The 15,025-nt window shown below is 37.4% G+C and overlaps 2 protein-coding genes across 4 annotated transcripts; one reads left to right on the top strand and one right to left on the bottom strand.

Moving 5' to 3' along the window:
• Positions 1 to 304: 304 nt before the first annotated feature.
• On the bottom strand, positions 305 to 6,910 carry LOC126610932 (ABSCISIC ACID-INSENSITIVE 5-like protein 2). 3 transcript variants are annotated; one of them, XM_050279115.1, is made up of 4 exons: positions 6,657 to 6,910; positions 4,773 to 5,731; positions 4,614 to 4,685; positions 305 to 532 (listed from the first exon to the last, which is right to left on the bottom strand). In XM_050279115.1, exons 2-4 carry the CDS (start codon positions 5,586 to 5,588, stop codon positions 452 to 454), a joined length of 969 nt encoding a protein of 322 aa, XP_050135072.1. In that variant the 5' UTR covers positions 5,589 to 5,731; positions 6,657 to 6,910; the 3' UTR covers positions 305 to 451. The 3 variants fall into 3 exon arrangements, with proteins under 3 accessions (XP_050135072.1, XP_050135059.1, XP_050135068.1); XM_050279102.1 differs by having other exon boundaries at positions 4,773 to 5,717; XM_050279111.1 differs by having other exon boundaries at positions 4,773 to 5,702.
• Positions 6,911 to 9,573: 2,663 nt separating this feature from the next.
• LOC126613676 (SUN domain-containing protein 1-like) lies at positions 9,574 to 14,029 on the top strand. Its single transcript, XM_050281258.1, has 2 exons — positions 9,574 to 10,798; positions 13,452 to 14,029. Exons 1-2 carry the CDS (start codon positions 9,734 to 9,736, stop codon positions 13,749 to 13,751), a joined length of 1,365 nt encoding a protein of 454 aa, XP_050137215.1. The 5' UTR covers positions 9,574 to 9,733; the 3' UTR covers positions 13,752 to 14,029.
• Positions 14,030 to 15,025: the final 996 nt, after the last annotated feature.

The raw sequence follows: 15,025 nt of genomic DNA, 5'->3' as shown, positions 1-15,025 counted from the left end.
CTCCGTGAAGCAAAAGGCGGTGATGGCCGCAGTGCGGCAGTGCCAGAATTACCCAAGATAAAAATGTGATGAGGCCAATGTTTTCCGTTGAAACCTGAACACAGGCGCTTCGTGCCAATCCTCAATCCCTGATGTCAATGAGTCATCACTTTACCATCACCAGATATATTTGTACTACGAATTAGACTTACTAGAACCAGAACCCAAACCCGAACCCCAGCAAAGAACATGGCTAAGAACGGGCGTGGACTAATTCTAAATGGCATGGGTTGCAGCAGGCAGCAAGAGACCATGAACACAACAATTTCGAAAACACAACACTAATATTTTCTGGACAAGTCTTAAGGACAATTGAGTAAAATGGTTCGATGAAAATTCCTAACGCAACTAATGTCACAAAGAAGTGAAAAGAAAGGAAAGCACAAGCAGCAGATGCATATAGATACAAATTTCAGAATGGAGCTGATGTCGTTCTACGAAGCTGGTACTTTGGCTCCGGAGGCGGAGCACTCGGCAACACCTTCTCTTGCTCCTGCAAGGACAAAAAGTAAAACGAATAAGATATCTAATATACAAAAAATTGATACTTTGTTTCGTTCTTGATTTAAAATTTAGAAAATTCTCAAGCCTAGTCTGAAAAATTTCTTTATTTTCAATAATATTTGAAGAAAGGAGAAGGACAAATGAGATAGAAAGATGAGAGAGATGAACAAAATTTGCATCTCTCTTCTTGGTCTCATCTCCCTCTCCCCTCTTTCATTAGTTGATAATCCATATAGCTTTTCGATCAAAACCATACAAGGTAGAAAATGAGCAGTTAATCAAGGCGTTGTCTAAACGTCATGCAAAGTCAAGAACAAACTAGGCAGCAAGTTTTCTACCAGCTTGGAAAAATAGAATGCAAGTTGAATGAAAAGTGTAGATAATGAAAGGAGGAAGTAGATCCTCCAAAACAACACAAGTAGATAATGAAGTCCAAACTACAGATGAAAATTAAAAAGCGGGACATCAAATTTTTTAATTACTTTTGCGAGGAGAAACAAACATTTTATTAAATAAAAAGTCCAACAAATGTAATATTGGCTTTCTGACTATTGTTTTAAGGTACGATTCAGTTTGTTCTATTTGCTGCCCACTTTGAGTCCTCAATTAAGTTAAAGTTTCTCCGCTCTCTCTTCCATACTTATTCCTAGGAACTAATTATAGTTAACACGTGTAGAAATGGGTTGCATCACTGACAACTGGTACAAGAAGGCCCGAACATATGGATAGTCCAGTCATATTTACAATTAGAAAATTGGTGGCATGTCAACCCTTGCAAAGTATGCCACTCACAAGGATTTTGAAACAATAATCCCTTTCAGAATCTACATTCCAATCCTGTTAGAAGATCCTGACAGACATTAAACCCAATTACATCCCTTTACATCAACTTTCCCCTCTCACTCTCTCTTGCACTTTCACCAGAATAATTGGACAAGCATTCCTTCTTATGGCCAAACTTACAAAGAACCAAGTGCTCCTCAAAGGGATATGACTAAACATATTAGGATGCTAAATACTCACACCCATTCCCCAAACCTAAAGCAAAGTTGAAAAATAAACCCTGGCACACTTCTACACCTCATCCACAATCACCACGTTCCAAAAAATCATGCCATGTCCAACTTTACCCTAGAACTTAAACATTCATTAGAAACTAGGAGTATCTGCTTGTCAACAAAAGCATTGTGAGAGCAAGAAACAATCCCAATATTCAAGGTGGAACTAATAGTAAGAACATTCATCAGCTACTACACAAACTACAACCTAAACTTACAAGGCTAAAACTCTAAACTACTAACTCTGGATCATAAGTCTTGAAAGCATGTCAGTAAAAACATTGATAATAATGTAGTCATAACATCCTGGAAAATTTAATTGGGGTACCCAACAATTTACTCCGTATTAACTATGCAACTTATTTTCCCGAAACTTCCTATCTTTACCATTTGAATAAGCTTAAGAGAGCAAAAACGAAAAGTAAAAAAAACTTTAATAAAAATGAAAAGAAGTCTTCCCTGGCCGGCGGTGAGTCCCCCCCCTGGGGACTTGTCTCCCAGCAACACACATTAGGGTTGCAGGGAGGCCTGCCGGCACCAGAGCCAGAAGCAGAAGCAGGCAGTTTAGTATTTGTTTTCCTTTCAAAGAAAAAAAAATGTTGTTTAGAGGGTAAACAGGGATTTTGGAGTTTACATAATAGTAGGTCGGTATAGTATGCATTGTAGCGTACCTATAGATTTTCCTAACATTATCTGTAACAAAACTTTAATTTATGGGGAAAATAGTCATATACGGAAGCCATCTGGACATTAGAGTATGATCAAGTGTAAAACCTTATCTAGACATTCAAACTATCTCCTCAATAATGCCACTTGTAAAGCTGTTTATAACTATCCATGAGTTAATGCTCATGAAAATCCTACTCATGCACAAAATAACTGCCTTAAGAAAAGGTATCACCCGTAAGTTTAACACTAGTTAGGAAAAATCCTCTTCATTAAGACAACCACATCATCTACAAACAAATGCGATACAAAGTTGTATTGGTTATTCTAATAACTAGCCTTAAAACATGCAATAAACAAGTGTGTGATGACTCAATATCTTCGAAATATTTAAATTAGTTAGTAGATGGCTTTTCTTGGGTAGATACATTCGTATCAAACTCTGCAAATTTTGGAATAATTTAGCTAACTAATAGCCACATGTAAAAGAGTGGATGAAAAGGGATGAGCCCCCAACCCCTTTAAGGTTATATTGTGCTATACATACCATTACCTTTATGCTGCTTCTTTTTTAATCCTTAGGTTGAATATCATCAAATTCCATTTAGCATTTATATTTAAACCTCAAATTCATTTAGACTCTTAGATTGAGTAGTTTATACACGTACATCTGAATTAAGTGAGTACATGTGCTCAAATTATCAAACCTGATGAGGTACACTGAGATGCTAGGAGTACCACAAGAACTTACAACATAACTCACAGTCTAGAGCTTCACACTTCATCCTTTAAAAAATATATGAAATCTTCTGACACAACTGTGCACATATCCGGTGGACACACGGTGACTGCATATGATCTACTAATCAAGATTGCAGTTCCGATATAATGGGTTATGTAAAATCAAACTTCAGGGTGAAAGACCCCAACCAGTGGAGGCACTGATATTAGGATAAAACTTGCCTTAGCCTTAGCATCTAACAACGAAGATTCCCTTATATTTGAACATAAGTCGAGGGCTCTACCAAAATCCATGCTCAAATTTCACCAGGATATGAAGTTTCATTCATGAGATTGAGGCAATGACTGTTGCATTCTCCAATCTTCTCCAGGAACTAGGAAAAAGTACAATAGATTCTTAGCCGCCCATATGTCAAGGATTCTACCTTAGGTCCTAAACCCGGGCTCAAATTTTGCCCGGATATGAAGTAATATTCATGATATCACAAGGCAATTACTGTTTTCCTATTCAATAGAAAGGATCATATTCACAATCTGTAGGCCCTAGAACGGAAGTGGACTCCAATATTTTCTAGGAAGCAGGAAAGAAAGAACATTACATTCTTATCCATTATAAACTCACCCCCGCCAAAGTTTTATTTGTATCATATCGTATTTATCACTTCGTCTCCAGGTTAATTACAGCTATTTGTCCTTTCCCAAGGTTAAATGGATGCTTCTAGGGTCCATTAGTGGTTTACTTGCAGGATGGCATGGAAACTTCACGGAAAAGGTAAAAAGGGAATTGGAGAGTGACTCCTCCATGCATCTTGCTCAAAAGAAAAAGTACAGCTATTGAAGGGAAAGAACACTCCTTAAGGAAGACAATTGTACAGTCCTTAAGATGGTATTGATGACTGAACAATTAATGTTCTCCCTGTTTCCTTCATTTCTTTCATGAGTTTTTTTGCTTTTGATGTTTCTAATTTATTGAATACTGGATAATGCCCCTTAGAATTCTTCATGTTTTTCAATCATGCAGCTACCAATCTGTAATTTTATCAAACTCTAGTTACCAATTGGTCTGGGGTTCGACTCTCTCCCACGGTACCCACCTAGCAAATGCTAAAGTTTCTCGCTCCCCAAATGTTGTGGGGTCAGGCCCCGAGGGGGGGAGTGGTGGGGTGGGGTGGGGAGCGCCTAGTGATTAATTGGGTCAAAGATTCGGATACACTAAAAAATAACAATTACCAGCTAAAGCATTTATACAATGTTTTTCAAATCTATCCTAATTCCTACATCACTGTTTCTCCACAATCAATGACTCTGTCATAATCATCCATTGATGAACTTAGTTAGTGGTGCCTGTGTGTGCATGTTTGAATTACCTGCAACAGGCTTGTATCTAAATAATTAAATCTGATGCAAAAGAAACAACTTCCTACTGCCAAATGAAAGAAAAGAAGCCAACTAAGATTCTCTCTTTTCTAATGAGGAGGAAAGAAAGAGTTTTACTAATCGCAGTTGAATTAAAGCAAGCAACAATCATCAGTCACCAATTCAAGATGTATTAGAGAAATCAAATGAAACAAATACAAATATACATCATACTAAAAGAAACCTGACCTTCTGTTTCCTTAGCCTTTCATTTTCCTCCTCCAGACGTGAAACTTTGTTCTCCAGTTCATTTGTATATGCCTGTTAACAGTTTTCAATGTTCAGCTAAAATTGCAAAAAGAAAACCTTGTGTGTGGACTTATAAACCAAAAGATATGAAATATTGACCTGCTTCCTTGCTCGCGAACGCGCAGCAGATTCCCGGTTCTTTATCATTCTCTTTTGCCTTCGCTCAACAGTCTTCTCAACTATGTCCTCAGGGTTGCCTCTTTTCCTCCCAGGTGTCTGCGTATCTGATAACGTACCCATTAAGGGTGAAGGCACCGCAACTTGGTTGTCAGGATACGGCACTTCCATCATAGCTCCAGCACCTACGTGCATTGGTGGTGGTAAAGGTTGGCTTGGCATGTATACCCCCATCATACTTTGTTGTGGATGCTGATATTGTGGTTGTGGGTACTGCATCCACTGACCTTGTGGCAACTGTACTGCCACATTCGCATCAACCCCGACTAGAGGATCAGCATATTTTTTGTCCGAAGATGCTTCAGCTTCAGCAACAACTCCGGCTTTGACCAAGAAATCCTCCAAAGTCATCTCTCCCAAAGTCCGTTGTCGTTCTTGAGATTTCTTTTCTTCTTCATCTTTGCTTTGTTGAATATCTTTCCAAACCTCATCAACTGTCTTCTTGCTCAATGCACTAGTTAATGACAGGCTTGCCTGACGCTGCAGTTGAGCTTGATTGACCAGTGTATTGCCTTCAATGTCTATACCCATGATCTGATTAGCTTCAGCACTCCATACATTTTTTAGAAGCTCGTCAAGGTTCATGCTGCTAAGTGGCTTCCCCAAGTCACCTAACTGATTCTGTACCTCGTCCAAGGTAAGACTGTAAATTGAGTTTTGCCGTGCCAAAGGCTGGAACTGTGACTGTTTGCAATTACCATCAGCCCCACCTTGAGATCCCATTGTCTGTATCCCCATTCACCAATTCTTAATAAGAAATTGTCGATTACACTGAAAGTCTAAACTTTTAAATATACTAAGCGATACCATAGCTCAGCGGCTTCAGCCTTAAACCTACTTGAGGCAATCAACCTGAATATCAGAAACCTATGTCAAGAAAACTGAGATATTTCAGACTAAGAATTTTTTACTAGTTAACAACATTGTGTATGGTACGAATGCCAAAAGTAACTAAAAGAAGAATGACAACGAAAGTGAGTACACATCAACATGATTTGCAAATGAATACACACACATGCAAAATAAATTTGAATGACGGTTTGAAGGATCTCATCAGGTCATGTAGGCATGCAATCAGTAGAGCCATAAGCTGCTATTAAAAAGACAGAAAAAGATGCTAGATTAATGCCCATAAAATTACAGGTTAAATTCCCTTAAATGGATAAGAATAGTCCAATTTATTAGAAAATACAAACAAAAACCAACAGATTACTAAATTGCAAATTCTTGAAACCCAAATCTAATCAAGCACATATAGAGATTAAAAAAGAAAAAATTTAAAAAATCAGGGTCTAAACTAACAGAGGGATTTACCAGAAACAGCTATGAACTCTTGCATGCAAGTGATTGAAGGAGTTGCAGAGCCTCCATTTAACCCAATGCTTTCAAACCCTAAACCCGCAATCAAATTCTCACAAAAGAAAAACCCCAAAATCCAAATTTCCCAGAAAATCAAAGAGCAACACAATGAAGCATGAAAAATGAAATTACATCATTCTCCAAAAAGGAACAAAATTTCACAACATTACCTCACCACAGAAAAACCCAAATCCCAGAAATTAGATTTGCATGCAACAGAAATCAGTGTTTTTCTAATTAAAAGAAAAAAAATCACTGACCCAATTTCATTCCCAAATGCATGAATGTCTTTCCTCATAAAATAAAACAAAGTTCAAACAATTTTCTTTTAAAGAAGGAAGAATGACTGAGAGGACTGCCTGATAAAGAGCATCGGATACATACATACATATATATATATATATAGAGAGAGAGAGAGAGAGAGAGAGAGAGAGAGAGAGCACTCACTTTAGAAAGAGAGAGAGAGGAGTCCGATCTGAATCACAGGGAGAGTTTTGGGTTGAAGAGATTGTTGTTTGCTTGAGTGTTGAGGTTGGAATCATCAGCAGCAGTACTCACACATACCAACTGTATCTATTGTTGAATGTATCCAATTTGCAGAAAAACAAAACTCAAAGAGCGCAGTTGTAAGAGACAGAGGAGAGAGAGAGAGAGAGAGAGAGAGAGAGAGAGAGGTTTCTGGCTTTCTGCAAAAACCAAAAATTCCCATTTTTCATTTTATAAAATTTAGTTCTTTTTTATCCTTGCTAGGCTCCTCTACTTGCGCCCTCATCAGTTAATTATGGGCTGCCAATTTGCTTGGTCCACTTGTGCCACCACAAAATTGTTCGTCTATATCATCACTCATTTTTATATTCCATATTAAATGTATAGATTAAATAAATATATTTTTAATGTTTTAATTTCAAAATTTTTATGTCAAATTCAACTGTAGGTAGGTATTTAGATAAGGTTGTTTGACCAAATAGAACAAGGCTATATATGCCACCATCACAAAAAGTTATTCGATAAGATGAATTATATTTCTGACTGAACTTGTTCAACTTATTCTTAGCTTACGAATCGTATTTGATTTATTTAATTCAATGGCTAAAACATTTAAGAGTGAAAAAATGGCTCCACTTTCTCTTACAACGAGCGTTATGTCTTACATAACATAATGGAGCATTATGACGTACACAGTGTTTAAAATATTGGCATCGATGAAATACCAATATGCAAATTTGTGAAAATATCGATGGATATATCGATATCAATTATTTTCAATAGAAATCATGGAAATTCAAAATTAAATTTTAAGGAATGTCAAACACTAGTTTAGACGAAATATAAGAGTTTATCCGATATTTAACCAATATGTCGGAAATATTGACAAAATATGTTGATTTTAGATTAAACTTAAGAATTTCTCCAAGATAGGGTGAAATCTAGACTTCACCTCCCTTTCCATATCTTTCTTTAATTTTTTTTGATATTTCCACTGAAATATCGACCTTATCTAAAAAAATTCAAACATTGGTCTTATGTCACATAATGGAGCATTATGTCTTGCGTAATGTAACAGAGCGTTATGTCTTACGTCACATAACACTTCCGTTATGTTTTACGTCACATAACAGAGCGCTATGTTATACGACACATAACGGAACGTTTATGTCTTACGTCACATGTTCAAATCAATTGAAAATTCTAATTATTTATTACATCAAGTATAGTAATTTTTAGTTGATTACTCTCAAATCAAAAACTCCAAATTATTTATCACTTTTGAGTCGCATAGTTGAACTCAAATTTCTAACCCCCAAATTACCAAAAATAAAAAGAAGAAATTAATTTATATGGAAAACATATTGAATGCACTGTTTTGGATTTTCTGACATAAATAAGAATATTTAACAAGTCTACATATCATTTCCACTAAGTGCTACTCGAATTTCATAAATAACAATTTCGATATCAATTTATTTGTTAATTTTATTAATATATAGTTACATTGTTGTTTTAAAAATTAAGACTATTTGTATTTAGAAAACAGTTTTTAAATTTGACTGTATAAATAATTGAAATTGTGTATTGGATGATATGATTGCGGTACAGAAATAAGCGTGGGAAGGCAGGCAGGGGAGCAAGGGTGCGTGGACTCAACCCAAATAACGAGGGTTTTGTCCAGTAGTGATTAAACGCTGTGGAAGAAGTTGCGCTGGCCCTCTCTGTAGGCACAAAATCGAATTAAACAACTCTAATGCAACAGACAGTGGCCACGTGGCACTCCATGCTCCTTCTGCCTATTTGTATGTTTTGAGACTTTTTCAAGACTTTTTTATTTTTTATTTTTTTATACTTTATAGATTAAATAAGAACAACTAAGAAATTCAACAAAATTAAATAATTACCATGTCTCAATGCATGTGCGCCTGCAAAACTCCACTTGAAGATGGAGGTATCAATGGAAAAGATTTTGATACGAATTGATGTTGAGTAATAGGATATAGATTTTTATTTTCAAATTAATAATTTATTTATGATTCGAACTGGGAAACAACACTATCAGGTACATGTCTATGATCTTGCTTGTTTAATTCGTTAGGAGGATTATACGCATTTAGGTTTGGTGTTGTTGAGTTGGTCCAGAACACTATTTCCTCTTAATTGCATTGAGTTGGTCTAGAATCCCACTTTCGATTTAGTTTCGTTGAGTTGGTCCAGAACTCTATATACTCTAGATTCCGTACAGTTGGTTTGGAAGCTCACTTCTGATACGGTTCAGTTTAGGTAGTCTAAAATCTTATATTCCTCTAGATTCCGTTGAGTTAGTCAGGAATCCCACTTCCAATTCGGTTTTGTTGAGTTGGTCCAGAACCCTATGTTCCTCTGCATTTTGTTGAGTTAGTCACTTCCCATTCGGTATCGTTGAATTGGTTCAGAATCCTGTATTCCTCTATATTTCAAGTTGGTTCGGAATCCCACTTGTCGAGTTTCATTAAGTGATTTTGGAACCCTATTTTTTCTTGCTAGACCATGATAAATTTTAGAAGTCACTGTAAATATAAGATGTTTTTGGAGCTTAACAAAAGGGTAAACTACGAATGGCTTGATCTCGTTTTATGGTACGTAAGCAGTCTAACTTTAAAAGTTAGATGCAACCATGAAATTAGAAGAATTCATTAGTACTACGCAATTCAGTTCATATATTTGGTCACGTCTCGAGATTAAATTTTCAAAGTGACAATGATTTGTTCTACCGCTACCGTTACTGTTCACTTACCATAAACCAAATGAGGAAGGCCATTCAATTTACTCATGGAAACAGCCGGCCCAAAGTAAGAACTGGGCCGCCCAAAACCGTCGCGCGGATCGCCCAAATTCCCAACTTGAACTTCCCCACTATTTTATTTTTAATTTTCTTTCAGATCGCTTAATTTTCTTCCAAACCCAAAATTCCCCCATTTCCCCTCGTTTTCATTCCTCAACTTTTCAATTCAAATTTTTGTATCTAATCCAGCAAAACCCGAATCTCAAATCCAATGTCCGCGTCGACCGTTTCAATAACGGCGAACCCGGCGACGACCCGGCGGCGACCCGTCGTGGCTTTCGATAAGAAGTCCTCCAACATCGAACTTGTCTCCGCCGAACCCCAAACCCACAAAGCCGACGACACCGCTACCAATTCTAAAGATCTGAGCCACTACTCCATCAGAGGTGAACCGGCTCTTGACCGGTCCGCTCAACCCAAGAAAACCGGCCCCAATTCCACCATTTCGCCGCCGTCCAGTAGCCGCTCTCGCAAAACCCTAGCCGCTGATCCCAAGCCTCGATGGGTCACCGTCCTCCGAGTCTTCTTCAAGAACTTCATTCTTCTTGTTCTGATTCTCGGTTTGTTTCAGATTGTCAGGAGACTCGCTCTGGGGTCTGGGGTTGGGGTTCCCATGGCGTTTTCGGACTTGGAAGGCCGAATAGCGGAGGTCGAAGCGTTTATGAAGACCACTACGAAGATGGTTCAGGTTCAGGTGGAGGTTGTGGACCGGAAGATCGAGAGCGAGGTCGGAGGGTTGAGGAGAGAAATGGAGAAGAAGATACAGGATAAAGGGGTTGCGTTGGAGAGTGGGTTGAAGAAATTGGAGGCAAAAAGTGAAGGGTTGGAGAGGTCGGTGGGCGATTTGAGGAGCGTGGAGTGGTTGTCGAAGCAAGAGTTTGAAAAGGTGTATGAGGATTTGAAGAAGAAGGTGAAGAGCAGCGAAGATGTCGAATTGGGTGCGACTTTGGATGACATAAGGGCCTATGCGAGGAATGTGGTTGAGAAAGAAATAGAGAAGCATGCGGCGGATGGTCTTGGCAGGGTGGATTATGCTTTGGCCACTGGTGGGGCTTCCATTGTGAAGCATTCAGAGCCATATTTGGTGGGGAAAGGGAGCAGTTGGTTCTCGAAGAGTACAAAAAATGGGGTTCACGGTGATGCTGATAGGATGTTGAGACCCAGTTTTGGAGAGCCTGGCCATTGTTTTCCCTTGAAAGGGACTAGTGGGTTTGTCCAGATTAAGCTGCGGACTAAGATCATTCCCGAGGCTATCACTCTGGAACATGTTGCAAAGGTGATGTTCTTGTTCACTATTTAGTCTTTGCTTATTGATGTGTTGCTTCTTTATCTTTTGTATTGGTTATGCTGGATACAATTTAAATTCTCTACAGTTTCAGAAATATGAATATTGTTTAAGATGTGTGTCGGAATTAACTCGCAGGCAATAATGTGCTAGGAAGTGTGGGATTGAGATATATAGTCAATGACCTTCACGCAAGAATAGATCTATTGTAGTTACTGTTCTCGGAACTTTGACATGTTTACTCTTTTGTTAATAAGTTGTTTCGGTTATTAGTTATGTTGAAGTAAAGGTTAAACTACAAGATTCCAAACTAGACAAAATGAATTCTTAATTTTGAAGTATTTTAGTTAATTTGTTGGTGATAGTTGATTTTTTTGTCATTTCATACAACATGTAACTTTAAATTTGCAGAAGTTCTGTAAGGGGTTGTGAAGTAGTCTAGGTGGATTATCTTTAGGCTGGATTTTTTTTTAACCTTAGATAATATCACTTAGAACAGGCTTTTCCTGCGCATATCTTGCCCTTCCTAGACCCTGCCTTCGTGGAAGCTTAATGCTCTGAGGCTCTGAGCCATTTTTCAAGAGAGTGAAAATGGTTACTAATTTAGTAGAGCTATCCCCTTTTTGATGAAGACTCGCATTCAGTAGGTCGAAAGTGTTTTTCTGTCTACAAATTGAATGAATAAAGCATGTACTACACTGAAGGCTGTATTATGTGACATATACAAGAGGCAGAGGGGTTTTGTACTTGTGCATCTCTCACCTAAAGTGACAAGTTTCATTGCATTGCTGTACTCATTTGAAATCCTTTGCTATTTCTGCTATTAGTTCGTGGGCAGCTTTCGTCTGCCTTTACTTTAAGCAATGTGGTATGCTCTCTCACAGCTTGATTTGTATGTAGATATTTGTGCTGTGTTGTAATGACTTACATGTTTTTTTATATTGTATAATCCATACTAATATAAAAGCTCAAAACATAGCGGCCTGTGTAACATATAAATCTCTAAAGCATTTTCATTAAAATAAAATTATCAATACATGGAGAGTAATCTCAAACTCTATGTGGGGTTGTGTGTGTGTGCGTGCGCACACTTGTATTTTTAAAGATCTTTAACCAGGTTGGCAAATTTGCAAATCAAGCCTAACCATTTTTTTGTGGGGTCCTTAGTCCTTACTAGTTCCACAATTGAAACCCTTTGAAGCTATTGAATGACTTTAGTTATGTCCACAATTGAACTCTTTGTCCTACTATCTTTTAGAAACGCATCCTCTTAATTATATTAATATTTATAGATAGTTCCAAGTCTCCTTATTTTTATGTAAGAAGTCTATGTATGTTCTGAGTAGTAGGCTGATAAAATTGAAATAAAGTCTTATTATAGTCGGGGAGCCTCTGAATTCATGTAGTAAAAACATACGATAGAGTTGTATGTGTACTTGTTCTTGTCTGTTTGCTATTATGCACCATGTTGTTTAGTTTGACCTTGACCTATAATATATGGAAATGCTTAGTTGGAAAAACATGTTTGATTTGCCAGTAAATATGTGGATGGATATCATATGTTAGTTTCGGTAGGTGACAGGGATTCAGGAATGAGCTTCTTGTTGCTTATCGTAGGAAGGCTTGGGTTGTAAAATGTAGGCTAAAGCAGCAAGCAAATAGTAAAGTATTGAAAAGCAGAATCATCTAGTTACAGAAACTCGAATGATGCGGTTCATGAGGTCTACTATGAACTGGAACTTGTAATGTACCAGTGCATAAAAGATGGTCAACTAAGAATGGTTATTTTATGTGCTCATGTTGTAAACTGAACCCAAATTCTTTTGGGCATGATATTTTGGTTTAACTGTGGATTAAATTAAGAATAAGGTGTTAGGAATCAAAATTAGTTGCAAGAATGTTTTTCTTTGCGTATGCGAGAAATTAATATTAAATATATGCGATAATTAATATTAAAACGTGATAATGATAGTCTGTGGGAACATGTTTCTGATTATTTCTTTTACCCATATTGGGATGTATTTTGATTGTAAACTTATTTTTCCTGTCCTTACTGGACCAAATAATTGCCTTTCTGATTAGTTGTATAAACAAATTTACATATTCCCTTTGTCGTATGGTTCGGCATAACAAAATTGGTTGCAGATATTGTAGTTAATCCTTCCAAATATCTTTAGTTAAACATGTGGGGATTTCTGTATTATTTGGTTACTTGGAAGCTTTGAGCGTAGACATCCATTAAGCATTTAAGCAAGAAATGAAACTGAATAGTTACTGATTCTATAACTGTACTCTGTAATTAACTTTGTTTACAATAAATTTTGAACCTGCTTATATATAATTCCTTTACATTGCCACTCTGTAGGATTAGTTTGAATTCCTTTTATGGTTTTGGTTACTTTGTTGATTTCTATATTATTTGGCTATGGGGAAGCTTTAACATCTATTGCAATGTTGGAGTACCATGGCATGTAAACCAACTAACATGTAAAAGCATTTTCTCGTCTCCACAAGCATTCTGACTTCAGTTCACCACCATTGTGTTCATTAGCCGATCTCTTTGTCCTTGATTTTCTTTTCTATTGTGTTCATTGATAGCGTCCTTAAAAAATATGCTAACATATTTGTTTTTATATTTGAACAGAGCGTCGCTTATGACAGATCGAGTGCTCCCAAGGACTGCAGGATCTCTGGGTGGCTGCGAGGAGGGGATGATCCAGAAGTCTATACAGAGATGTTTCGCCTGGCTGAATTTACTTATGACCTTGAGAAAAGCAATGCCCAGACATTCAATACCATGGACTCGGCACTGTCTGGCCTCATTGACACAGTGAGGTTAGACTTCACATCCAACCATGGAAGCCCTTCTCATACTTGCATATATCGATTGAGAGTGCACGGACATGAACCAGACGTTTTGTCCATGATGGCCATGCAGCAGTAGCGTTAATGCCATTACCATGTTCGCGGAGCAGCATTCTTAGGCCACTTCTGTATTGAATATGAAGACTCATACTTTTTTCGTTTAATTTATAACTTGGTAGGTAGAAATTTGCAGTATGTTTCTAGAGTTGTCGATATCGCGTATTGTCTCTTTGATATTTTTAGTTTGGATTCATGTATTGGTAGGTGTATGGTATTTTCTCTGTGTTTTCCTCTCTATGCACCAAGTAATGAAATCAGGCACGGGTTACAGGTATAGAAAGAGAGAATTTTCTTGTATATTCCGGAGTATTATTGTGATTTGTCAATTTTTGTTTTTGTGTTTGTTTCTGCATGCTTCTTGTTCCATTGATGTGAAAGAGTACTTGACCTCGGACCTCACGAAGGTAGTTCCTCCTGTACTTCACTTCCAGGGTTGGCCGCTTCTTCGAACTTATGACAAAATTGACGATTAGGAAGAGAGATTGTCATGAACGCAAAGTTTAGAAGGGCTTTGAACCAAATTGAAAGTTCGGTGGGCAAAGAGGAACAAGGTTTGAAGTTCAAGGGGCAATTGTAAAGTTGAAAGGGAGTGTGGAGTTGGTGGATTAATATGCTTATAGCCATTGTAAAGACCAGAGCCAGTGACCATCGAGCCTCTATAGCCAGATGAAGCTGAAGGCGATGATGCAAAAAGATGGAGGTAGCGGGAGGCCGCGGCTTTTGGTGGTTCTGAGAAGCGCCATGCTCCCTCCGGCCGGCTTTTGGTCGTAAAGACTTCCAACATCTTGTTTTCCAGGGACCAGGACACAGCGTGATATTTGTGGTTATACTTTTTATGGCACGTTTGATTGGCTGGATTAGGACTAGGATTGGACTATTAGCACTGATCCCAAACTATATCAAACATTGATTTATTTAGCAACTGGATAAAGTGGTTACGTTTTATGAGCGGGCTTGTTTTAGACCATTAAAAATGAGAGGCCTAAATAAGCCTTCAACTACATCTTTGATTTTAGTGTTAATTAGTAATTATGTAGTCGTGTATGGGTGGGTATGTCATTTTCGATTAGTAATAGAAGTTTTTACGATATTTTGAAAAAACAACATTGATTCATCGATTTATATTCAAAGACGATATTAATCAATTTTTTAACTGATGCATTATTCGGAAGACGTAGATCACTTTTTATGACAATTTTTAGTGTAGACTTTTTTAATGTTATTAAGACCATTTGTAATAAATGACCTGAATTTTGTTTTTAGCCCTTTAAACTTTCTCTCGAATACTTAGTT

Source organism: Malus sylvestris, chromosome 2 (assembly GCF_916048215.2).
Source record: "Malus sylvestris chromosome 2, drMalSylv7.2, whole genome shotgun sequence".
Classification (NCBI taxonomy): Eukaryota; Viridiplantae; Streptophyta; class Magnoliopsida; order Rosales; family Rosaceae; genus Malus; species Malus sylvestris.
This window is presented reverse-complemented; position numbering and strand designations above follow the sequence as displayed.

Bases quoted from the DNA above. Each gene is read 5' to 3' on its own strand.
- LOC126610932 (XM_050279115.1), bottom strand. From the start codon at position 5,588: ATGGGGATACAGACAATGGGATCTCAAGGTGGGGCTGATGGTAATTGC. The intron at 4,686-4,772 runs GTCAATATTTCA...AACTGTTAACAG, and splicing joins GTTCGCGAGCAAGGAAGCAG to GCATATACAAATGAACTGGA. The intron at 533-4,613 runs GTCAGGTTTCTT...TTGTCCTTGCAG, and splicing joins AAAGGCTAAGGAAACAGAAG to GAGCAAGAGAAGGTGTTGCC.
- LOC126613676 (XM_050281258.1), top strand. From the start codon at position 9,734: ATGTCCGCGTCGACCGTTTCAATAACGGCGAACCCGGCGACGACCCGG. The intron at 10,799-13,451 runs GTGATGTTCTTG...ATATTTGAACAG, and splicing joins CTCTGGAACATGTTGCAAAG to AGCGTCGCTTATGACAGATC.